At 39.9% G+C, this 23,406-nt stretch overlaps 4 protein-coding genes and 2 pseudogenes across 9 annotated transcripts in view; 3 read left to right on the top strand and 3 right to left on the bottom strand.

The window, feature by feature from the left end:
- The window catches only part of LOC145481716 (uncharacterized), a 4,054-nt gene extending 2,724 nt beyond the window's left edge, over nucleotides 1-1,330 (top strand). Inside the window, exons 3-5 of the mRNA XM_081460242.1 lie at nucleotides 1-76; nucleotides 430-516; nucleotides 1,169-1,330. The exon at nucleotides 1-76 is cut by the window's left edge and continues 979 nt beyond it. Of these exons, the coding sequence (XP_081316368.1) occupies nucleotides 1-76; nucleotides 430-516; nucleotides 1,169-1,246 (241 nt within the window). The 3' untranslated portion in view covers nucleotides 1,247-1,330. The remainder of the gene's footprint in view (nucleotides 77-429; nucleotides 517-1,168) is intronic.
- LOC145482706 (uncharacterized) overlaps nucleotides 1-23,406 on the top strand; it is a 162,925-nt gene that overhangs the window by 100,147 nt on the left and 39,372 nt on the right. The window lies entirely within an intron of this gene.
- Nucleotides 1,265-3,386, top strand: LOC145482421 (uncharacterized; annotated as a pseudogene). Its single transcript, XR_014048773.1, has 3 exons — nucleotides 1,265-1,632; nucleotides 1,806-2,181; nucleotides 2,868-3,386. The product of XR_014048773.1 is annotated as an uncharacterized LOC145482421 (transcript).
- LOC145482687 (uncharacterized) lies at nucleotides 3,447-6,785 on the bottom strand. The gene is made up of 5 exons (XM_081461328.1): nucleotides 6,580-6,785; nucleotides 5,891-6,246; nucleotides 5,546-5,639; nucleotides 4,866-4,929; nucleotides 3,447-4,508 (listed from the first exon to the last, which is right to left on the bottom strand). Exons 1-5 carry the CDS (start codon nucleotides 6,721-6,723, stop codon nucleotides 3,748-3,750), a joined length of 1,419 nt encoding a protein of 472 aa, XP_081317454.1. The 5' UTR covers nucleotides 6,724-6,785; the 3' UTR covers nucleotides 3,447-3,747.
- Nucleotides 11,100-13,913, bottom strand: LOC145482703 (uncharacterized; annotated as a pseudogene).
- Nucleotides 17,490-22,739, bottom strand: LOC145481715 (uncharacterized). 3 transcript variants are annotated; one of them, XM_081460241.1, is made up of 4 exons: nucleotides 21,898-22,739; nucleotides 21,286-21,438; nucleotides 20,743-20,957; nucleotides 17,490-18,253 (listed from the first exon to the last, which is right to left on the bottom strand). In XM_081460241.1, exons 1-3 carry the CDS (start codon nucleotides 21,976-21,978, stop codon nucleotides 20,754-20,756), a joined length of 438 nt encoding a protein of 145 aa, XP_081316367.1. In that variant the 5' UTR covers nucleotides 21,979-22,739; the 3' UTR covers nucleotides 17,490-18,253; nucleotides 20,743-20,753. The 3 variants fall into 3 exon arrangements, with proteins under 3 accessions (XP_081316367.1, XP_081316366.1, XP_081316365.1); XM_081460240.1 differs by lacking the exon at nucleotides 17,490-18,253 and having other exon boundaries at nucleotides 20,051-20,957; nucleotides 21,898-22,215; nucleotides 22,529-22,739; XM_081460239.1 differs by lacking the exon at nucleotides 17,490-18,253 and having other exon boundaries at nucleotides 20,051-20,957.

The following is a 23,406-nucleotide window of genomic DNA, read 5'->3' as shown; positions in this document are numbered from 1 at the left end:
GGAAAGGCTGCATTCCATTCAACCGAACTCATCCACAACTGTGAGACGTAACCCATACATGTATGACAACCTTAAGGTTGGTGATGTAAAATGTATAACCACTAATATGTACCTGTTCCATGTGTAACAAGGTCATTTGGAATTAGCTTCTTGTTTGTTTGGTTGTGTTATATTATATTTATTTTTCAAGCCCTGCAAATTATATCTGTACTTTTAGTGTGGTTAACATGTAGGTGGAAAGGGTGGAAACTCATTTTCTCAGAAACATACATTTTGCAATTGGGTTGAATAAAGCAGAGGTAAAGCACATTTACCATGCTGGGTTTGTAAAGAATATGTTCTTGAAATGCTAATAGAACCTGGAAGCCTCTGGTTACTTAGCTAATAGCATGTGTTTTGCCTCACCTGTCTCTATATCTTTTTTTCCAGAGTAAGGTAAATATTGCAAGCTTTGGTGTGAGAGAAATTCAAAAGCGAATCAGCAAGTCTGGATGTCTGAGGAATGTTCATGTTCAAGTTAGTTATTTTCTTATTGTTATTTTCAGAATGACTGTCATAATTAGACAGTAATTGTTTGAAGTTGGTAGAGTTCACCCACTATTTGTTATAATTTTTTCTAGGGAAATACAATGCACCATAAATCACCAGGTGGTTTATCTGTTTCAGGTGATTTTCAGGGGTTGCTTAATGGGGAGGGTGGGTCTATCTAGAAGGGGTTGGCTTATTTATTTACCAAAATGCTGCACAATGTAGACTACCAGGATACACCAGGATATGTTACCTTTATTCAAGCATTTAACTGCAATTTTTGCATACACTATTGATGCCAACAATTTTGTATATTGCTGAACCATTCATCCAGTCAATGATAGTTTATCTAGGATAGTGTTGCAAACTTAACTCTCAAAACTTCAGTGACATTGGGGGTGTTTTTTCCTGAAGGGGGAAAGGTGGGGATGGCTTAATAAACAAGTTACGGTAAGCCCCAGTCGCTATTATTGTGAATGTTTAGCCTCTTTTCTTTTGGCCAGTTCAGGAAAGTTTAAAATTCAAATTAATGCATAGAGGTCATTGAACTTGTGTAAGACCTAGAATTTTTCAATAACTAAGGTCATTATACAAATAATAAATGTTGTTGTTGTTGTTATCTCCCCCTTTCACAATTTAGATGCAAGCACTTGAAAAGGCTAAGCAGAGCAATCCAGAAGGTAGATGGTGGATCAAGGCAGATGCCTGTGATGTTTGAAAAGGTCTAAGAGAGAGTATGCGAGGTGTTTGGGCTGGTGACGAAGATGTTGGCGATGGCTCCCTGCAGGCTATGTTTGAAAGTTATAAGGCAAGATGTATGTTTGTGAAGAGTATCGGTTCAACAGGGAGGTCTCATCTGGTGCAGACCGATGTTCGGAAGTTATTGTCAGAACTGGACAATGACCTGAAGTTCCTAACAGCAGGTGCTCAAGTTGCTAATGAAGCCTATAACAAGGCCCTTCAAGGTGGTAGGTCATCAGAGCCAAAATTGATGGAATTGGCATGGAGCACTGTAGGATTTGAAGAACTTGTGGAGAAAGTTCGGGGTTTTCAACTTGAGCTGAAAGATGTTGGGCAGGAAGGTGGTGTTGTTGGGTTGAATTGGTTTGAGTTGAAATCGAGCCTGCTTAGGTACTTGAAGGATCTGTTCTCTAAGAAGCGCATTGCTGCAACCCATCTTTTGGTGTTCATGATAGCGGATGAACGGCGCAACCGCAAGCCATATGCTATTCCTGTGCGTTTTCTGCCATACAAATCACTAACTGACGCAAAACTAGGGGAACTGGAGGTCTTCAAGGTCGTCTTTGTGAAGATTACATCCCAGGTCTCAATTTACGATCCTTGCGAGATGCATTACATGATGCATCAACTGGGTTGACCTATGAAGCCCTTACAGGGAAGAACAAACAGTCAGTGCCTGATTGTGAACGCCTTATCAATCCTGGTGTGATTGCATTTTCTCGAACGGAAAGGTGATGTGAGTGGTGCCCATGTCATTAAGCTTATCCATAACTGGCATAAGGCAGTTGATGGGAGAGGGCTCTCTGAGGATCAAAGGTCAGCATTCTGCCAAGATATGAAGGAGTGGCTTTTAGCAGATTGGATGCCATGGTTTCGTACCATACCAGATTACAGCGCTATTGATGTGAACAGGTAATATGATGTGAGTTTACATTTACAAGAAAAATGGTTTGAAGACAAGCTGTTTATTTAATTCTTTCTTAGGGAAATTAATCTTAAAGCAACATATATCTATGTGTTGTTGATGTCCAATTTTTTCCTTGGTTCAAATGTTATTTTCCTTGTTTTTTTTTGTATGGTAGTTATCTCTTATTACTTAGCAGGAGGTCTGTATGGGAGAATCTTGACCAAAACTGTGAGTATAGTGCGACCACAGTGAGGTCTGTACACACGCCCTAGGTAATTTTAAAAAAGAAATGATAAAGTTGAACCACAACATATATCAATGAGTAGAGATTTCTCGGGTTTTAATAACTATGGAATGAAAGGTTGGAGACAGGTTCTTGTGGGCTCTTGACATTTCAGTGGCAATGAATTTTGATGACACAGGGACCTAATTTTCCACTGTTTGTGATTAAAGGTCCACCACCTTAGGAGTCACCTTGAATTGTGTAGTTCCAGAAAATATCCAAACCTCCCCCATGGAAGGGATTTTTTCCAAGACCCCCCACCCCTCTGGAAATTTCAATTAAACTTGATACATTCTTTAATTTTTTGGTCTTAGAGAACCCCCACCCCCCCAGGAAATTCCAATCCCTTCTGTGGGGGGAGCATGGATATTTTCTGGTGTTGCACATTGAGTCTATTTTCCATTTAAGGCCCATCAAAGGTATCTGTGGACTTAAAGCAGAAATTGTTGTTGGCCTTGTCGCTAACCTTGAGAGCAGAGAGCTGCGTCGTGTTGAATACCGTGAGAGAGGTCTCCCCTTTCAGCACCCTAGGGCCTCTTCAACAGATGATGTCGAAGGGATAATTGCCACCATGCACGAAATGATTCGGGAAGTATTTGATGTCAAGCAGTTCAATGATGAGCAGCCAAAAACTCTTAACGAATTTAACAAGAGAATTGACCCAGATTTACAATTTTATTACTGGGCAGGAGCAAATGAACATTTCAGTGAATTTGAGCTGCCATCGTTCAACCAGCCGTCTGGGGAAGGCATTACTGAAAGACTTGATAGAATTATCATATCATGTCGAGGCGACCCAGGTGTATTTGTTTCAGACCGAGCATCCATGCCACAAAGAGGTCAGTTGACTGCAAGAGCACAATATCACAGAGCCCCTGTGGAATTGCCTCCAGCTGTAATGCAGGGGAATCACCCACAATAACTGTTCATCCTAATTATTACTTTTTCAAGAGTACAATTTGATAAACTTTGTCTACCTTTCTAGTTACATAAATTTAAGAAATGTTTGAAAAAATTCTCAGTGATTCCCTCTCTCAAGTGCAGAAACAGTTACACAATGTTGACAACATGAATACTGTAATTTTTATTTGTAAATCTGTCGATAAACCCTGACAAAATGTGTCTTTATTTATAAGAGATAAAAGCCTTTTGCTCCCTGCCAAAAATTATATCAAACTCCTGACCAATCATTTCTTTAATAATGAAATAGAGTACTGTAATTTTACATCAAAAGGGAGGTGAAAAAGTTGTCTTGCAAAAGCAACTTACATTTTCATTTATTAGAATTTTACTTAACTTTGGAACTAGCTTTGACCACTGCCTTTTCCCACACCCCTTTCCTGGTGATGTCAATGGTCAAATAAAAACCAATCATAAGAAAAGTAGTGGAAAAATGAATTTTGTTTACAGATACCTCAAGAGATGGGTCACTCAACAGTGGATGCAAAAACTTAGTTAATTCACGGGCTATGTGTCCTACTTTCTTGTAATTTGATGATGCCATGATGTGTACCGCAATGGCATTTTGGTCATGCAGATTGTCTGGTTCTGCCTTGAGACTGACAAATACAGGCCTATTATGTTCATACAGGTGTTCATATGATTCCTCGAGTGCTTTCTGCCTGTCTGGTGAATGACATGTTCCCAGAACCTTAAAGGGCAAGCAATGCCTGGTTGAAGTACATGAATCATGTGCCACCTCAGACTCCTCTTCTTCATTGCTTTCATCATGAACATCAGAAATGTGATCATCGGCAGCAGATTGTCGGATAAATGGCAATGGAACTGCTCTGTCTTTAGGTTGTAGTTTCCACAATACTGTGTACTTCCCTTCCATTTCAATGTGACAGTGAGAGGTACACAAGTATTCTCCCTGGTTAAGATCTGCAGCCACTGCCTTCTGAATAAAACCATCTCCAATCTCGGAGCCTTGCTTGAAATGGACTCTTGCAAATTCCATTGTTAGAATTGGAAAGCATGGAATTTTCCATTGAATGGTGGAAAGCCTATCCACATGGATTATTTCGAAGACCTTTTCTTGAGTGTCAGCTGCACCAAAAAAAAAAATCCCCTTAATTTCCACTTTTTATGTACAAGGTACAAGAACTTGGTTGGGGAAGTACTGTTGAAATGTTCATTTAGAATCACTATTAAATTCTTTTTTTCTTTGAAGTGACATGCTCTTTTAAAAGGGTACAAACAGACCCAGTTTAAACATACTATTCCTTTGAAAACTTCTTGCTTTTCAGCCATTAGCACTGTTTTCCTAACAAATATATTATTGAAACTGAGAAATATTTTTACAGAGCATCTAAAAGTACTAAGGCTATCACTATTGCCAAATCTGTTGGATATGATAAGTCACAACACAAACACTACATAAAAACTTCATGGTCTATAACTTACCAATGGTTATAGATTCAGTCGATGATGCTGCCAATTGATAACCTGCTTCATTTCTCTTCGTAACCTGCAAGTGTTTGTTTCAGAAAAAAACAATTATCATGGGGAGGGAGTACTCATTGCAATTCTTAGTGGGGGTGTGCCACCTGGCCCTCTAAATCCTGACCCAATTTCAGAACAAAACAGGCCATTTCCCACAACCATTTTCGGAGCTGGCCTCAAAAATCCATACCCTTTTTCAGACCTGGTTTCTGAAAGTTGCACTCGATTTGCATACCCTTTCGAGTGAAGTCAACATGTCTCTTAAGCATTTGTTATTATTTAGTGGTACAGGGCATTGAACATTGCCTTGGCCACAAAATTCTAGAGTAAATTGAACTGCATCCGGTGAAAACCCTACCAGATTTCAAACCAAAAAGGTCAAAACACCAAAAACGTTTTCAGACCAAAACAGCTCAAAAACCATACCCTTTGGGTGACACATACCTATACAGCCTCTATAGGGGAGTAACCTCCCTCCAGGCATTTATCAGACAGCAGATTTGTAGCATCAAGTATTGCAGTACTGCACCTTTAATTGTAAGTTAACTACAGAGATGAAATTTGTACAAAACTAAGCAAAAGACAAATCTTTCCATCTGCAATAAAATATTATTCTATACGTACAAAATATTTCCACCAACCTTTGTAAAACGAGCGAAACTGTTAACTTTTTCCCAACTCTTGGTGTTAACATTACCAACTGCCAGTTCATTTGAAAAGATGGAATCCAGATTACTAAAAATGTTAAGGAGAACACGCGTGTAGTGTTTAATGTCAATTAGACAGGACATTTACACAGTGGGATCTCACTTTTTCAACCTCCTAATATTAATGCCAGTGAAAGATAAGTTGGTTTGGGAAATCAAGGGTGAAATAAACAAACTGCATTGAGGGTAAGTTTTCAAGACACTCTTCTAGGGGATCCAAAAATTGATATTCAAAATTTTAAATATGTATGTGTTATACAACAATTTCAACAAGGATACTATCCACAGAGGTTCTGGACATCCATGGGTGGGTCAGTGTCCCACTTCTGAAGTGGAACAGTACAACATGTTTCCACATCAAACACTCTCTGGTGGTTAAACACTGCCATGGCCCTGTGGAAGTTTGCCTGGTAGGTCTCGTCAGCTCCCTTTTGTGCTAGTGCCTCCAGGATATGCCCTGTCGCTGACAAATGGAATGCACGATGCATGTCAATACCCTTGATATTTTTCAAGTAATCACACCCAGCAGCAATGCACATTTCTTGAAACTGCCTCATGGTAACCTTTAGCCCTTCCAGGATTTCAAAGAGGTCAAAAACATCCCCATCACCACTTAGTGTGACCTTGAACATAACCTTAATTGAAAACAAACAAAACAATCATGTTAGCACTTGGGTACTCCCTTCATCTAACAAGAAGTAAAATGTAGTTTTGTTATCTCATTATACTGTGTACAAATATTATAAGTTGTGTTGCAAATAAAAAATTACTAAAAATAATGACATGGAATTCATTGTTAAGAGAGAGTAACAATGATGTTGATTTTTTAATATCTGAAAAAACTTGAATGGAACTGAAAAACCAAACTTCCACAGGTTTAATTTGTCAGTCTCGGACTAAATTGCAAGCCTAGTTTTGAGTTATTTATGTACTTATTTCTTTATGTATACAAGGATTGCACCTCTGACCTTTTTACAACCAAAAACCAAGAGATCAGAATCTTCTGTTAGGGCAAAATCTGCATGTCCTCTTGCCAGTAGATAAGCTATCTGAGCATCCGATTCATAGGGGGAAACAATGTATTTAACTTTTGCAGCCAAACAAATCTGCATCAGAAGACAAGAAAACAACTGAAAATTATGCTACATTACTACAAGCTACTATCAGTTTTTACGACGTCTTATTTTGCCATATCGTTTACTATTAAAAGTGTTTTTAGCAATAATAATCAAGTCTAATCTGTGTTTTTTATTCAGTAACATTGCACGAGCGAAAGCGAAGCAAGATCACAATACTTAAAACTTACATTGATGCACTCGGTGATATCGTCGAACGTAATTTCCGCGGCTTGACTTCAAAGCTTGTTTGCTTCTTCGGAAGAAATGTTACCTTCCGCAGCTTTACTGAGGAGATTTTCTTTTTCTCTAAGCGATCGTAGAGAAGAAAACACTGGTAAGTTTGCATTAAAATCGCACACGAATTATGGGCATGATGAAAGAAAATTTTTCTCACCTTCGTCTCCTATAATTTTCCCCTGCTTTGGCTGGCAAAGACAAACCATCAAACACGACAAATGGGGTAACACCAGCCTTTTTCACTGAATGTAGACATTTCTGGAAAATTTCACTGCACCTTAAGTTGAAAAAATTATGAAGTAACCAACTTTGAGCATGAGAGAATTGGATCGATCGAAAATTTCAAAATATTTCTCACCTATCTCGCCTTGCACTCTGCGCGAAAGACACACTCAAACGCTTGTGCAGCCAACAGGAAGCATTAATAGCTGCTGTTTGACCAGAAAGATCACGGAGATTCCTTTTTTTGCAAAACTTAAGAATAAATGGCACCAGACCGTGAATCTCCATTACGCATTCAGTATTAAGAGACGTGCACTCGACCGCGTCAAGGAGCAAATGATAATATTTTAAGTGAACGACCACAATGCAACGCGAGCATAGTGCGTACACCACCTGCGTTCGGGCCGAGTAATTACAAACAGTGTCTACACTGAGTGAGTGAGTGAGTGACACATTTGCATATCGGAGTCCCCGCAAGAAACCCGTTTCTACGCTTCGTGTATCCACGAGTTTAAAAAGGAAATCTACAACGACACTAATGCATATTTATTTAAATAGCGGGAAAACACCTATGTGCACACAATGGAACAAAAACAAAGGGATATTTGCATAGCGTGGCAACAATGTTTTTTTATAGATGTTTTGATTTTTGAAAGCAGAGAAATAGACTGGGAAAAAAAATCAGCCGACTTCGCATCAAACCATTATCATGACAAAACAAACTCAAATGCAACCCGTTCAGCACCTAATTCCCTAGCACTAACAAAGCAACAGTAAGAGATTAGGGCAATTATATGGACAATAAAATTTGAAAATTAAACGAGACTTACCAAGTCGATGTTTGATTAGAATTCATCCTTGTCATCAGTCAGAAACCAAGGAGCTACATGAGAAGCATGCGCATGCTTATCTGGTCAGTCTTTAAAGAGGGAGTGTTTCCAGGAGAAAAGCAGGAACGAAGGAAAGGGAGGGAAGAAACCAACTTACAGGTCGGGCATGTAACTCCTTCATTCCTAACTGATGACGAGAAAGAATTCCAATCAAACATCGACTTGGTAAGTCTTGTTTAATTTTCAAATTCTACCTCGTCATCAGTCCGAGTCACTACGGAGTTACATCAGATTTGAAAGACCTGGAAACGCACCCAAACAAGGTAGCAATGTAGGGCAGACGATAGAATGCAATGATCTGTATAAAGGGTCTGATATATTTCCCAAACAAAGGTTGCAGACTGCCACTCGGGTGGCCAAAGAGTATAATATTACGTGAATTAAAATGTAAAATAAAATAGAATATACAAATGACTTGCACACAGTCAGCGTGAATTGTTTCGAAAATGTTCAAGCACACTCGTGCCAAAGTTCCTTACAATTGGCATATTGTAATGTTTAGTGATAGTCTGAGCGTTTGACCATCCGCCAGGTTTGAGGATTTCTTTCAATGTGAGGCTGGTTTGCGCGGCATAAGAAGTCGAGGTGGATCATCCACTATGGCTGGTGAACTTTGTGACATCAATCCCTGCATCTTTGAGCACAGACTTGGACCACTTACCTATGGTAGTATTTGAGATAGCTTTGTGGGGCTTGACATAACTCAGGAGTAGCTGTAAGGTAGAGCCTCTGAGGCTTTCAGTTTTGGCAAGGTACTGATCGAGGTGTGTGACAACACAGAGGTTGATATCAGGCTCAAAAGGTCTCAACTCAATTGGTTCCAAGTGTTTCCCAGGCTTAGTTGTCTTAAGCTTTTCGCCAATAGTGAAAACATATTTTCCTGGTAGTTTCTGCATCAGTTTTATGTCTAATTTAGATAAAGTTTGGCACCTTTGGCCAGTAAGTAGACACAGCAACATGGTCAGCTTAAGTGTAAGAACTTTGAGGTCTAAGCTATCTACAGGCTTTAGAGTCTTTAGATGTTCTAAGACTACGCTAACGTCCCAAATGTGGTTGTATCTAGGTAGTGAGGGTTTTAACTCGAAGACGCCTTTTAGAAATCGAGATACGAGAGGATGATTCCCAAACGTCACGTTTCCCGGGAGTGTAAGTACCAAGGATAATGCTGACCTAGCGGTATTAATGGTGCTATATCCCAGGCCTTCCTCATAAAGAGATGCTAAGAAATCTATTCCATGTTCAACACTCGCATCTTCCTCCGGAATTGCTTTCTGAGCACAGAATTTCTCCCACCTTCCTAGATAAGAGTGATATTGTTTTCCGGTACCTGACCACCAAGAGGCCATAATATAATGTCCTTAGCTACTGTGGGCAATTTTTTATTGTTCAGCTTTTTGCGGATAAGAGGCATACTAGGAGATTCAGCCTTTTGTGTAGAGGGTGAATCTGTTCCGGTTGGTTTGGAAGGGACATCAGTGTCTCCCATGCTTTTAACTCGACAGGCAAGCGTGTGATCATTTGCATTGCTTTTGGAAACCACAGTTGCGTTGGCCAGTTTGGCAGCACATACACTCCTTCGGCTTTGTCCTCCTGGATCTTCTTTAGAAGGGCGAGTATGACACTAAAGGGAGGAAAAGCATAAAATTTTAGCCCAGTCAAAATCAAGGAGAATGCATCAATGGCCATAGCCCCGGGGTCAGGTCTGTACGCCACATATTGCAGGAATTGACAGTTAAGTCGAGAGGCAAACAAATCAATTTCCGGTGTGAATTGCAAACTCTCAAGAGCTTGCGACAGTAATGCTTTGTTTAGCATCCATTCAGTAGCAGTTTGATGTTGTCTCGATTCGTGGTCAGCCTCAACATTAGATTTCCCTGCAATATGTGCTGCGCTGACCCAAACATTGCGTGAAATGCACCAGGCCCAAATTTTATTGGTTAATGTGTCCAGTTGTTCAGAATGGCTAGTTCCCATGTGGTTAATTACTGCAACTGTCGTAGTGTTATATATCTGAAGTCTAATATGCGTATCGCTGTGCGATCTACAGAATACTTTAAGTCCTAGAAACACAGCTAGAAGTTCAAGGTAATTAATGTGATGACTCTTTTCATCAGAGGGCCAGATGCCTCCTGTTGACTGATTACTGTATACCACTCCCCAGCCTTCGTTAGAGGCATCTGTGGTGAGCGTACACATTGGTCCATCGCGAGTCAAGAAATTCTTACCTGTCATCACATTTTCTACCCATCACTCACGCTCGGATTTCACCCTTGGTGACAAAGACATGCACCTGTCGAAATTCCATTGATTGTTGTGCAAGGCACAAATTTTTTCCTGCTCGGTGTGGCGGTAGTGTAGGTTTCCATACATAACCCCAGGAAAAGAGGGAACTATCTTCCCGAGAACACAAGCAACTTCTCGTATGGTTGGAGAAGCAGTGTGTAGAAGCGCTTTACACATGAGTTGGAGTGCGAAGGCTTTTTCCTCAGTTCGCACGATCGTCATAGTGACCAAATTAAGTACAAAACCCAAGATTACGAGCTGTTGGGAGGAGTTAAAGACTGACTTCTCCGTGTGTGTTATGAGGCCAAGGGAATCAATCTGAATAAGTGTGTCTAAAACGTTGTGTACACAGTCCTTGTACGTTTTCTCTTGCAAGTACAAGTCGTCAATATAACCACTAGATATATGGCCCCGTAAATGTTGGTGGGATAATGCTGGTTTCAAAAGTTTAGTGAATTTTCTAGGCCTACATGAAAGACCATTTGGCAAACATGTAAACTGATAAAGTTTTCCCTTCCAAGAGAATTTTAAGTATTTCCTTTCTGATGTGGCTATTGGTATGGAATAATATGCGTCTTTTAGATCAATGGACGCCATAAAACAATCCTGTTCTAGAAGTTTAGTGATGGTGTTGAGTGTGTCCGTCTTAAAGTGGATTTTGTTTGCATATTGGTTGAGGTTTTTAAGGTTAAGAATCATCCTGTGGCTGCCATCTTTCTTCCCCCTTACGAATACATTGGAAATAATTTCCTCGTGACAATGCCCGGTTGGCTCAATCACATGTTTGGACCGGAGTTTTTGAACCTGGAGATCGATAATGGTCATTTCAGTGGCAGACCGTGTGCAAGTGGGAAGATATTTTTGACAGGGTGCGGCATTAAAATCAATTTTCATCCCCACAACAGTGGAAAGAATTTCATTATCTGATGTGATTTTATGCCAGGCTGGTAAAGAATGTGCGATGCATCCGGCCGCAAAGGTATCACAACAATATTGTAGATACTCTCTTAGAAATGAATTAGTGAATTGCGGAAAATCACTTACCGCCAATTTCAGTTTTTCCAGTGAGGAAATTATTTCTTCTCGATCTTGTTCTTTGGGCTGTTGTACAGTTTTTTCCGTGCAGTTGAGCGGTAGCCTTTCCCCAAAAAAGGCTGTCGTCAACTGCCCTTGCTGCTTTTATCATGCCAGCTAGTTTGATAAGAGCCATGGCGCCAGTAGTTTTTGTTGTGGTCGTGCTTTGTAACGCCAACTGTATGGCCGGTGCAGCTATTCTCCTTAGTGTCGTGAATTTGCTTGGCAAGATCCGTAACCAAACAATAGTTTTGATGAAGTGGGGACGTTGTTGGAACAAATAGTGTGATATTCTTGCTTCAACGATGGCCTAAGCTGTTCGCGCCTGAGCGAAGAAAGCTCGGAAACCACATGTCCGACTAAAGCGATAGCATCAATGCTATCAGTTAGCATTTCTTTTGTGTCAATGTGGGCTTTTGCCACCAAAAGCTTATTGCAAGTTGTAACTTGCAAAGGTAGCCTTTTGCAAAGCCTGCTGCATGTTGGCCAAGTGTAAATCTGACTTTCTCTTAGCGGCATTCAAAGGTGCCCAGATTTCGGGGTTTACCCGTGCAATGGCGATGTCTCTGCAGTTTTTAGGCTGCAGGTGTTTTCCCAGAATACTAGTTATTTTTTCTGAGGTAAGCTTATTTCCTCATCGCTTCATAGCAATGTCGGCCAGTTGTTCTTGGACTTTTGGGCCTTTTTTATCCTCGTCTTGCAGGGCGGCTACGAGTTCTTTTAGTACCTCGTCCTCGCTCACATTATCATTCAGTTTGTGGGTGACTTTGCCTTGAACCAATGGTTCTGCCAGCAGTTGTGCCACATCATCATCTGTGGCATGCACACTAAGTGAGTCATCCTCTGCTCGATTTGCGTCTGGGCTCATAGTTATCATTTTCAGAAGAGTCCTCTGAGGAGGCAGAAACAACGCCGTTTTCGGCATTGGCCGTCTGCACCCGGTGGGCTTTGGCTTGAGGAGTTTTTCTCGTGGACTCAATGTTTTCTTCACAACCCAGTGGGTCAGCATTTGTGCCGGTTGGACCCTCAGGAGCCTGCACTATATCAACATTTGCGCTCGTCATTGTGAAGTGCTGAGTCTGGCAGGAAAAATTGTTAGGCAAAACGTGCAATCGAAAACGTTCAAAATTCTACTCACGTACGGCGATCCCTGCCGAATAGGTATCACAAGACCTGCTCAGAGTTACACCTTCAAAGTAGGCTGTAGTATATATCGGTTATTGTAGCGAAAAACTAAGTCTGTTCAGTGCAGAAAGCATGCGTGTTGACTGACCAGATAGCAAACACTGCAATGACCAGATAAGCATGCGCATGCTTCTCATGTAACTCTGTAGTGACTCGGACTGATGACAAGGTAGAACTTTTATTGGTTAGAACAACTAGTGGCAAATGCCATGCTTCGGTGACTTCATTGTTTAGCAAAACAAAAGTTCTTTTTGTTTATCGTTCAACAAAAGATCTCCAAACAATGGCCTTGGAAAACTGAGTTTTTTTGCATACGTTATTTCTCCAAAAACAATTACGGAACAATGCTTTTCATGTCAAAATGAGTCAGACTGCCAAAAATTAGTTTGATCCTGAAAAAAATGAAAATCAGCCCAAAGAGTGATATATGCCCTTTTTGCACGAAATCCTTTATTTGGAAATATTTCCTGATCACAACACTGCAAACATTCTGGAAAAAATATCCAATCAATAATTGAAATTCAGTGTCTGAAGAATGTTTGGGAATTATTACTTGCCATACTTGATGCAGTTCTACCTTGCACCTGATGCATATCCCCACTTTCCATATATCCATAAGCATGCTGGGGTGGGACAGAAATGTCACCATATGGCTGGTAGCTTCCTTCAGTAGAAGACTGAACAGATTCTGCTGGTTGCAGTGATGACATAATCATTTGCATGAATTGAAGCTCGTGTCTTCTGGCCTTTTTGTTCTCTTTGCGATAGAACTCGAGGAGATCTTTGGTTGGGTCTCTTTCTGACAACTTCTCCATGCATTCAACAGCATTTGAGCCAATTTTTTCTTTTTGCTCATGGATGACGTAGTCTTCCATGAGCTAAGAAGGCAGTCCAATGGCACTCACTCACTCAATTCTGATTAATTTATTCATTAAAGTTGGATTAAACATTTTTCTCCTACCTCCCCTGCTAAGTATTGTTTTTGTCCCAAAGACTTCTGGGTGAATGTTTGGAAGGTTTTATGGGGAACTAGAAAGACGTAAATTTTTGTGCGACAACATGGCGTAATGCGGCACTGAGGTCGAAGATGGTTTTTCAATCGATCTGTAAACAGGGATTCCTTCGTGGGTTGAAAAATAGGAAGTTATTACACTAATAAACACTTGCTGCAACAAATCGATGATTCTTGCATCAAAATCTTAAAAGCTACAAGATCTATCAACTGGTGGTCCTTGGACGCATCAATGCAATGTCCTAAAAATGTTTTAATGTCATTCGGAGGAGGAATGAAATGAATGCTGTCAGTCATTTGGTAGGCTCGATTTCCAGCTGTTTTTGAAGTCTGGTTGTTTATCCTCCTCCCAACTAATGGCTGGATCACTGGTCCGCATTGCTTGTCCATGACGTCACATCTGCTTTTTATGCAAATGAAAATGTCGAAATTTGACTCAAGCAGCGTGGGAAAAAAATGGCTGAGGTTGTGACTCCGAAAAAACCTATTCAGTCCTCCTTTTCTTCCTGTCAAAAATGTGTTGTATGTGGAAGTTTTCTGGACGATCCAAGGAAAAGGGTAAAACTTAAAAAGGAACTTGTCTCAAACCTTCAAGAAATCATTGCTAGCGAGACCCTGGACCCAGAAGGTATCTTTGCAACAATAATTGTTACAAATCAGTCCACAAATATTTCTAGTTGAAAGCCACATTGAAAAGTTTAAAAACCGACCTTACACAGAATTCAAAAATGTGCAAGGCCAGAGTGTGCGGTGGAAGCGGGAATTACCCAGTGATGTTCCAGTGAATGGAAATAGTTAAGCAAAACCTTTGCCTCCTTTTGTTCCTGTCAAAAATGTGTTGTATGTGGAAGTTTTCTGGATGATCCAAGGAAAAGGGTAAAACGTAAAAAGGAACTTGTCTCAAACCTTCAAGAAATTGTTGCTAGTGAGACCCTGGACCCAGAAGGTAATTTTGCAACAATAATTGTTACAAATCAGCCAACAAATATTTCCAGTTGAAAGCCACATTGAAAAGTTTAAAAACTGACCTTACACAAAATTCAAAAATGTGCAAGGCTAGAATGTGCAGTGGAAGCGGGAATTACCCAGTGATGTTCCAGTGAATGGAAATAGTTCAGCGAAAGCTTCGCGTCCAATGCCGAGACCAATGACAAGATTGTCGTCATTACACCTGGGGAGAGCTATAAGGAACCTCAGACCAGCGTTGCTTTTTCAGCCTGCCTCAAGATTTCTTCGGCAAACTGGAGCTTTTCCTTTACACCAAACACCGGTTCTACCACTCTCGGTAGCATCATTGAATGTTGCTAGTAGTACTGCTACTACCATGGCGACGTCTATAAATCAGGATTTTCAAAACGAAGACTTCCCTGTGTGTAAAGTGGGGGTAAGAACTCTTTTTCTTGTAGTAAGAAAGGGATTATTAGGTTACCAGTCCCTCTTCCCAGTTTTGTGAACCAATAACAAAGTAAACATAATTGTGTGACATGCTGGGTAAACACATGGTTGTAGTAAGACTGGTATCTATCTACGAACATGGTTTAACTCCAGCCCTAAAGTTTGGAAATTATCAAAAGTTGCTATACAAAATAACCACCATGCAAAATCAAGTTGATTTGCAAGTAGAAATTGCCAAAAACAAAACTTTTGTGGCAAAATTGAATATTGAAGGAAGGTGTTTCCTCGGTGTTCCGCATGATGTTAATAAAACCAAGCTTTGCATCAAAAACTATAAACACGCACAGTAAAGCCACCACACACATGAAAACTTATTTGTCTGTTGTCTGGGGTAGACTCACAAGAGCAGATGGTTTGGATGAATAAAAACTTGCAGGGATTTCAGATTTGATTTAAAATGAAAAAGAAGCTATCGTGTTTGAATGAAATCTCTGTTGTCTATTTAAAAGTTTAACAGTCCATGCATATATTATTGCACCCCCTTCTCCCTGTCTAAAACTGTCATTGTTTGCTTCAGTTTAGATAACATTGTTTGGCACTGCTCTTATTGTGGCAAAGGATGTATCGTTTAATATAACTGTATTTACTGCTCCATTGCTTTTGCATGTTTTAAATTTGCTGGCGTTTTTTTATACACTTAGGTGTCTGTTACATATCAGAACTGAGAGAAAAAGGGCCCTTCTCAATGACATGCACAGCCTTGGGAAAACCCTGGCAAGAGGAACTTTGAAGAGCATGTCAGAGACCGCTTTTCAGTGTCCCAGTTCCAGAACTCACATAGACGAGCTTGTTGGCGAAAAAGTCTTCAAAGAGTGTAAAAACCTCTGCTCTTTGAGTAATCCGTCAATTCAATTCAGAGTGCTGTGATTTGGTGTGTCTTGGTCTTAATGCAAATAATTCTTCTGAAGAAACAGGGAAGGGCAAACTTGACATTAAATCTGGTAGATGTATGTTGCAGACAAAATCAACGTGTTGGATGCTTGATAATTATGTCCTCAGCTACCTCAGACAATAGATACATTTATCAACCAACTGCAGGAAATACCATCCAAACAACAGTACAAATCACACAGCAATATTGTACAGTTACTTGTAAAGTAGAAAACCTGTTTGCCTAACAGGTCGGTGCGCATACACAAAACTGTCAGTCTCCCTCTTTTCATTGATTAATTTATTTACTACAGCAGTTGGATAATAAATTCTTATTAGATGTTTTAAGTTAGAGTGTAGTATGGCTTTATATCTTGACTCATTGTTTGTATTTTGACTCATCCTACAGGCTGGTCAGAATATGGTACAACTCGTAAAAATATACAGGGATACTACACACCAAAACATCTAGAAAGCTATTTGTATTTATCATCCTTTTGATGATCAGTTAATTGTGTGGCTTCACTTTTGGTCAAGCATGTGGAGGTTTGCCTCGCTGTTCATCACTTTGAGATGGTAATTGAGGCCTTTTTAGCCACTTTTGTTGTGTTTTTCTTTTTTGACATTAAAGTGCACCTAACCCCCAAAATTTTTTTCACTAAAACAAATCCACTTGTTATTTGAAGCATTTGAGCAAAAAAAGTTTTGAATTTGGTTGAATCGTCAATTTTCTATGCCCTTTCAAAGTCACGCCCGAAGTGTTACACGACCGTGTTTCAGGGAGTCTGGAGTGGCGGTTGCTGATGACGTCTACCAAGGAACCAAACACAATGGCGCCTCAGTCAGCCCTCTGTACTTGCTGTATTTGTACAAAGTTACTGACATTTCTTCTCTTTACGAATTTGCCGAGATGTTTGAGTCTTCCAGCACTGCAGGAGTAAACAGGGTGCAACTTGTTAGGACACACGATGGAAAAGTTATTGTGCCAGTGTACCATTGGTCGGCGTTCCTAGGACAGTACTTGTCAAGCTTCCCAGCATAAAAAAGTTCCATCATTTTAGATTTTCAAAAGAGGAACCTGGCAAAATTTACTTCAAAGAGTACAGCACTTCTCCTGAGCGATCTCTTCTGCTGCTGAAACACCCTGCCACCCTACCACCCGCAGTACTTCCAGCAAAGCTAAACCTCCAAGGATTATCTCAGGAATGGAAGCAGTATCTGCACCGCGAAATTCGCCAGTTCTGCAAACCAGGAACAGAAGATCTGGTTGCACCAGCGCCATGAAACCACTGCACCCTGGTTCGTCGAAGTGGATGAGTCCAGGTCACTAAAAATGGCTCTTTTAGGAGCCACCAAATCTATAAAAGTCAATGGCCAACATGTGTTATCTACTGTTAAATAATGATTATTTCTTTTTTGATTTGTATGCAGGAGAACTTGGTTCTATAATACAACAGTAAACTGATCTCTTTTTATAGGGAAAAAATATTTTATCAAACTTTGAATAGAGTTTATTGTTGTTTAAACGGTGAAGTTAAGTCTTTTTAATGAAAGCGCCGGCGAGTCACATTTGTTATCTTTTAAAGAGTCAAAATAATTGCTGGGCAAAAAGAGTCTTTAAAGAAATTTCTGTCACTTCTTACCAGCAAGCATGATAAAAAGAAAAGAAAAGAAAAGACATCTCTGTTTCTACTTGGCACAATTTGGTGATTTAAACAGTGAAATGTTCTCTATGAAAAGAAAAAAAGTTCAACAATGTTTTTATGTTGCTCCTTTTATTAAAGTCACTTTTTTGCTGGCAAAAGTTTTGTCTTTCGATACGTGCTGGTGAGTCAGTGTGCATTGTCTTTTTAGAGTGTCACTTACCGGCAAGTTTAAAAAAAAAGAGAAAAGAAAAGACATCTCTGTTTCTACTTGGCACAACTTGGTGATTTAAACAGTGACATGTTCTCTATTAAAAAAAGTTTAACAATGTTTTTATGTTGCGCCTTTTACTAAAGTCACTTTTTTTGCTGGCAAAAGTTTTGTCTTTTGGTACGTGCTGGTGAGTCGGTGTGCATTGTCTTTTTGAAGTGTCACTTCTTACCTGCAAGCGTAAAAAGAAAAGAAAAGACATCTCAGTTTCTACTTGGCGCAATTTGGTGATTTAAACAGTGAAATGTTCTCTATTAAAAGAAAAAAAGTTTAACAGTCTTTTATGTTGCGCTTTTTACTTAAGTCACTTTTTTTGCTGGCAAAAGTTTTGTCTTTCAGTACGTGCTGGTGAGTCGGTGTGCATTGTCTTTTTGAAGTGTCACTTCTTACCGGCAAGCGTAAACAAAAAAGAAAAGAAAAGACATCTCTGTTTCTAATGACACCAGTTTGCCTGCTGTTAGCTTCATCCTGGTTTGTTTGTGGTTAGTTTTTATTCGTTACTGTTAGGGCAACGTATAGCATTGCCCTAAAAAACAAGTAAAAGCTAACTGCAAGCAAACCGCGAAGAGAGTTAGTGCCATTACATGTGCGTCTTCTACAGACTCGCAGTGAGAAGTAAAGTAATTGGCACAGGCAAGAGTCAATTACAAAATTAATGTTTATTGTACTACTGACAATTCTCCTTTCTATACAGACGACATCGCTAATAAATAAACAGCTAGCTAGCTAGTTACAAAAATATTCTAAAAGTGCACCTAACCCCCAAATTTTTTTTCGCTAAAATGAATCTAGACTTTATTTGAAGCATTTGGGCGAAGAAATTTTTGAATTTGGTTGAATCCTCGATTTTCTATGCCCTTTCAAAGTCGCACTTGAAATGTTTCACGACCATGTTTTAGGGAGTCTGGGGCGATGGTACGCGATGACGTCTACCCAGGAACCAAAAACAATAGCGCCTCAGTCAACTCTCTGTATTTGCTTGAGAAAATGGAACGCAAAACTAATCGTTCCGATGTATTTTGGGACTAAAATGTCCAAGTTTTGTCTCAGAATCATTTCTTTTTCATTACTGGAGCCAGAGTTAAGTTTCGATTCGGAAGGCTCTGAAATAAACTTCGATCGAGCACGTTTGAAAACTGTGACCTCACTGCTTAGAGCTTTGAGAGCAATTTACAATATTTCAAGCGACAAAGGGGAAGACTTCTTTGCAGACGAGCTGCTTGTATAATTATTAGGAATGGAAAGCTAGATACGATGTGGAGGAGCAGGCAAACAAAAAGCAGGAAAGATGGATGGTAATTTCGTCAACTAAACATAAGATTCCCACACATGTTTATAGCCCGTTTACATTTGTCCTTAGCAAGAATGTATTTTGTCAAGGTGTGATTGTTCTGATAAATCCAGTTTGTGTTTTACTTTCAGCTGAATGCTTCATGTTTATGAGAGCGACATACATGTTGCAGTTTTTGAGACTTGATGACCTCCAAAACATTGGCTTTGATCTATTGAAAATCGTATTGTTTGGACCTGTATTTTTGAAGCTGCGGGAAGCAAGGCGGAAGGAAACATTTCATACAATTACCGATCTCACATTGTGACACGTTTTAAGTTGTAACTCCAAATAACCAATGTAAATTGTTCTCAAAGTTTGCAGTGAAGTTCATCGGATAAGCGAAAAGGATGTGTTCCCTAAGTTGTCCGCAGGTAATGTTATGCGGTCATATTTTCGATGCTATTGCACAGAATCTTTGTCGCACTGCTGATTTCCAAACCTTCAAAAAACTCTGTGAGTCTAACAATTTTGTTATCATGTAATTCTAAAGGATTAATCTTCGACTTTTATCTAAATCGAAAGCGAAATAAGTGTTGGTTAGCGGCGTACAGTTGCGATCTATTTACACATCAGTATAATGCTTCTTGATCATGATGGGATCACACAACTTTGCCTGTTATGTTATAAATACTGTGGGATTGGAAGATATAGGTTGTCGGTTGTATTTCTACAAATTGCTGGTTAGCTTTAAGCAGAAAATTTATGAAAATAGCGTTCGAAAGTCTGCAGAACAAATTCCAGTGAGAGTTCTTCAATGGTTCTCACAGATTCAGTTCGTTTGTTTTGGTTTGACAAAATCAACCATTGTTTACATCTTTATTGCACCATTAGCCGATCATTGTCTGTAAATTGTACAGTATATCTTTCTTTAAATCTGGAATATTGCTGCAAAAGCCGATAGCACCTCTGGAAGGCGTTTCTGCGCACTTTTCGAATGTGTATTGCACCATCCTGAAGGAAATGAGAGGACGTGAGAAATCCAACCTTCTTGGGTAGACATCACAAGAGCCGCTGGACCTGTTCTCCTCAAAGTTGGTCGTGAAACAAAATGGCGGTGTTTTGGAGCTATTTTCGAGATTTTGTCATGGCACAGAAAATCGAGGATTTAATGGAATCCAAAAATTTTTTCGCAGAACTATTTCAAATAACAAGTAGATTCGTTTTAACAAAAAAATTTTGGGGTTAGGTGCATTTTAAGCTACGGTTTATTAAAAAAATGATTACGATAAACGATCAGCTGAGTCTTATGGGGTAACCTTGTGGATAGCACGACACTTAGAATTAATTTTTCTCTTAATATACCTCCATACTTTCTCCTTATCCTCGCTGGTGCCAGCTGGAAACTTATTGAAAACTAACACTTTAAGTGAATTGAGTTTGGCGCTGTCTAGACGCTTTTCTCCATAAGTACCATCAGTATTGCTGTTCACTAGTTTCTTGCTGATGAAAAAAGACTGCAGGAGCTTCAGCACACAGAGGTGCCGTTCACTTCCTCGTCCCAGGGCCTGCTGGACTGCTTTTATTTTCGTGGGCGTCACACACGTACCAATCAGTTCCTCGCCAACTTCCTGCGCAGAAGTTGCCACTCTGGTAGGTTGCACAACCTGACTGGTTGGACCTCCTCACAAAGCCTGTCCAGTGTGTCAGTATCAATGGTGCTTAGGCCCCCAATGTCTGCAGGTGGCTCATTTTTGTCTAACTCTGGGATGTCAGCAGCAAAGCCGTTATCTGTGACTGTGGCATCGAGGTCGAGCTGCAAGAAAAAAATAGAGCAACGTTGTTTTTATTTGTCTGCTCACCAATTTCTCTCATTGATAGGTCATTAGCGTGACCATACTTAATTTTTCTGAAATATGATCAGTGCTGATAATCAAACATTACCATATTTTCTTAGCCTGTTACGTTGTAGAGAGATGCTCTTTGGGCTCGTCACGCTAATTTTTCTAGTCATTTGTAAAAAAAGTTGGAAATCAGCCTGCTTTTGCAGCTTAAGTGAAAGTGAGAAAACCCTCTCTGTTTGAATTGTATCACTAGAAACTCTCAGGCCGAAATCTTGCAGCAGTCTTACAAAAATTTCTTACCCTTGAAAAATGAGTCAGGGATTGTCCTTCCAGTGACTCCAGGCGTCCTTCGATGTTTGATAGTGCAGCACTCGCGTTGTTTTCCAAGGCAGACATCTTGTTCACCAGTTTGTGTTCCATTCCTGACAGGGATGTTTCAAATTTCTCCATCATCTACAAGAGTTAATGGAAATTTGGGTCAGCTGACAGATTCAGGACACAGTGCTTTTAAATTAGCTTTTTGTGACCTTAGAGAATATGAAAAAGCACATGTTTTGAGTGTTAAACCTTCAGTTGGGACAAGGCAGAAGGGCCAGCACTCAAAACGCTAGCTTTTCAAATTCGATACGGCCGTCTATTAGCCTCCATTTATGTTTAGCGAAGTTGTGGTTTCTAATCAAATAAGTGTTTTAATAGCAATCTGAAATCTCCATGTACAGTAAATAGTACGGTTTAAAGAAAATTGCCCAGATTTTCAATTTGTCATTGGCGATCCGTGATTTTCTAAATCCTGAAGTAGTCCATTTAACTAATATTTTAAATTTTCCCAATTGCAAAATAGTGATGTTAGCTATGGAGTGTTGTGTCTTTGTGTCGAGAGAGAATGGACCTGACCACAGGTTAATGCATTACCTTAACAAAGTTTTCTTGCATTTGCATCTGGCAGGAGAGAATTTTAGTGTTCGCTTCTTCCATGGCATCTACCATATTCATTAGCTGACGACACTCCTCTGTCTTGGCAGTGAGCTGCTGGCAGAGTATAGTGACAACATCGTCTTGTAGGGAGGAACTTGTCACCGTCACAGGTGCTGCGCTTTCTGCTACCTTGGCCCTCTTGGATTCTCAGACTTTTTGCCAGTTGTACTGCCTCTGCTTCTGGCCGACCAAGAACTCCTCGTACGGGTGGTCACTTGGGTTTGCTTCCGTCTTGGGACATTGCACTTCAGCAGGCTAAGTCAAACAAAATCAAATGATTACCTTTTGCTCAGAGCAAAAATTCCTTCATGCAATTAACAACAACACTTCAGAGCTACACATGGTAGCGGTCAAGCAACAATAGTACAAAACAGAGCAAAAAATCTATCACAAAATTCACAACATTTTGGAGTTATGCAAGGTAAGGGTCGAGTGACAATGTTACAAAGATTTAATTGGTGTAACGAGTAAATGTTAAATTTCAGTCAATCGCCATTAAAAGAAGTTCCCCGGAGCTTAGATTAGGAAGTTAAGAGAGCCCAAAGAAATAGGCGACCTAACTAATTACCTTATTTCAGGCACCTTTTTTTCTTGGTGGCTCTGTGGTTTCTCGGATTTGTTCTGTCGCCGCTGGAAAATTCTTCTTGTACCATTCCAGGTCTTTCTCGGCTAACACTTTCTCATCATCTGTAACATGGACGTGAAATTACGGACTTGGTGTTAAAAAAATCATAACTGTAACCCAAATTGCTAGTGCTTACGAGAAAGGATCACCTAACTAAAAGATATAGACTTCAAAACATATGATTGACACTTACCGCTTACAGCAAGGATCTCTGCTTGCACTTTCTTTCCCTCCCAGTTAACCTGGACAGACTGTCCCTCCACTAAATCGAGGTCTTTCTCGACGATGAAACAAGTTGACGTGATACCTGTTTTGCATTCTTCAGGGAAAAGAAACAGTGCTTTTGAAACATGTTTATTTGTTCGCTTGCACAACTGTCTCAGAGACATTCCGCAACTGTTGAGACTGGAAACTATGGTGGCTACCTGCTAACAAATGTGACTACTTAACTTTGATAACAGAGCCTGTTTTATATGTTATACTAAAGGTCGTGCAGATCGAAAATGCATTGTTTTCATTGGATAAATGAGGTGTAAGTGTTTTTATTGGTCCGCCGGAACTTGTGTGTGTTCACATAATAAACAACTATTGACTGATTTATAACATCAATACAGCTGTCAGAAGGCATCATTTACATGGACTCCAGGCATCTGTGTAATTCTTTACCTGGTATAAAGTGAGAGAAGTCGAAAAACTTGTTCTTTGCCTTTGCAAAACAATAATTGTTTAATGTAACTGTAACTGACTCGTTGATTCCCCATCAATAGTTCATTAGGAACTATTTACAGGGGTGGGGGCAGGGGGCGAATTATCCCCTGGCT

This window comes from Orbicella franksi, chromosome 3 (assembly GCF_964199315.1).
Source record: "Orbicella franksi chromosome 3, jaOrbFran1.1, whole genome shotgun sequence".
Taxonomy (NCBI): Eukaryota; Metazoa; Cnidaria; class Anthozoa; order Scleractinia; family Merulinidae; genus Orbicella; species Orbicella franksi.
Note: the sequence above shows the minus strand (reverse complement) of the source record. Positions and strands in the feature narration are given on the sequence as shown.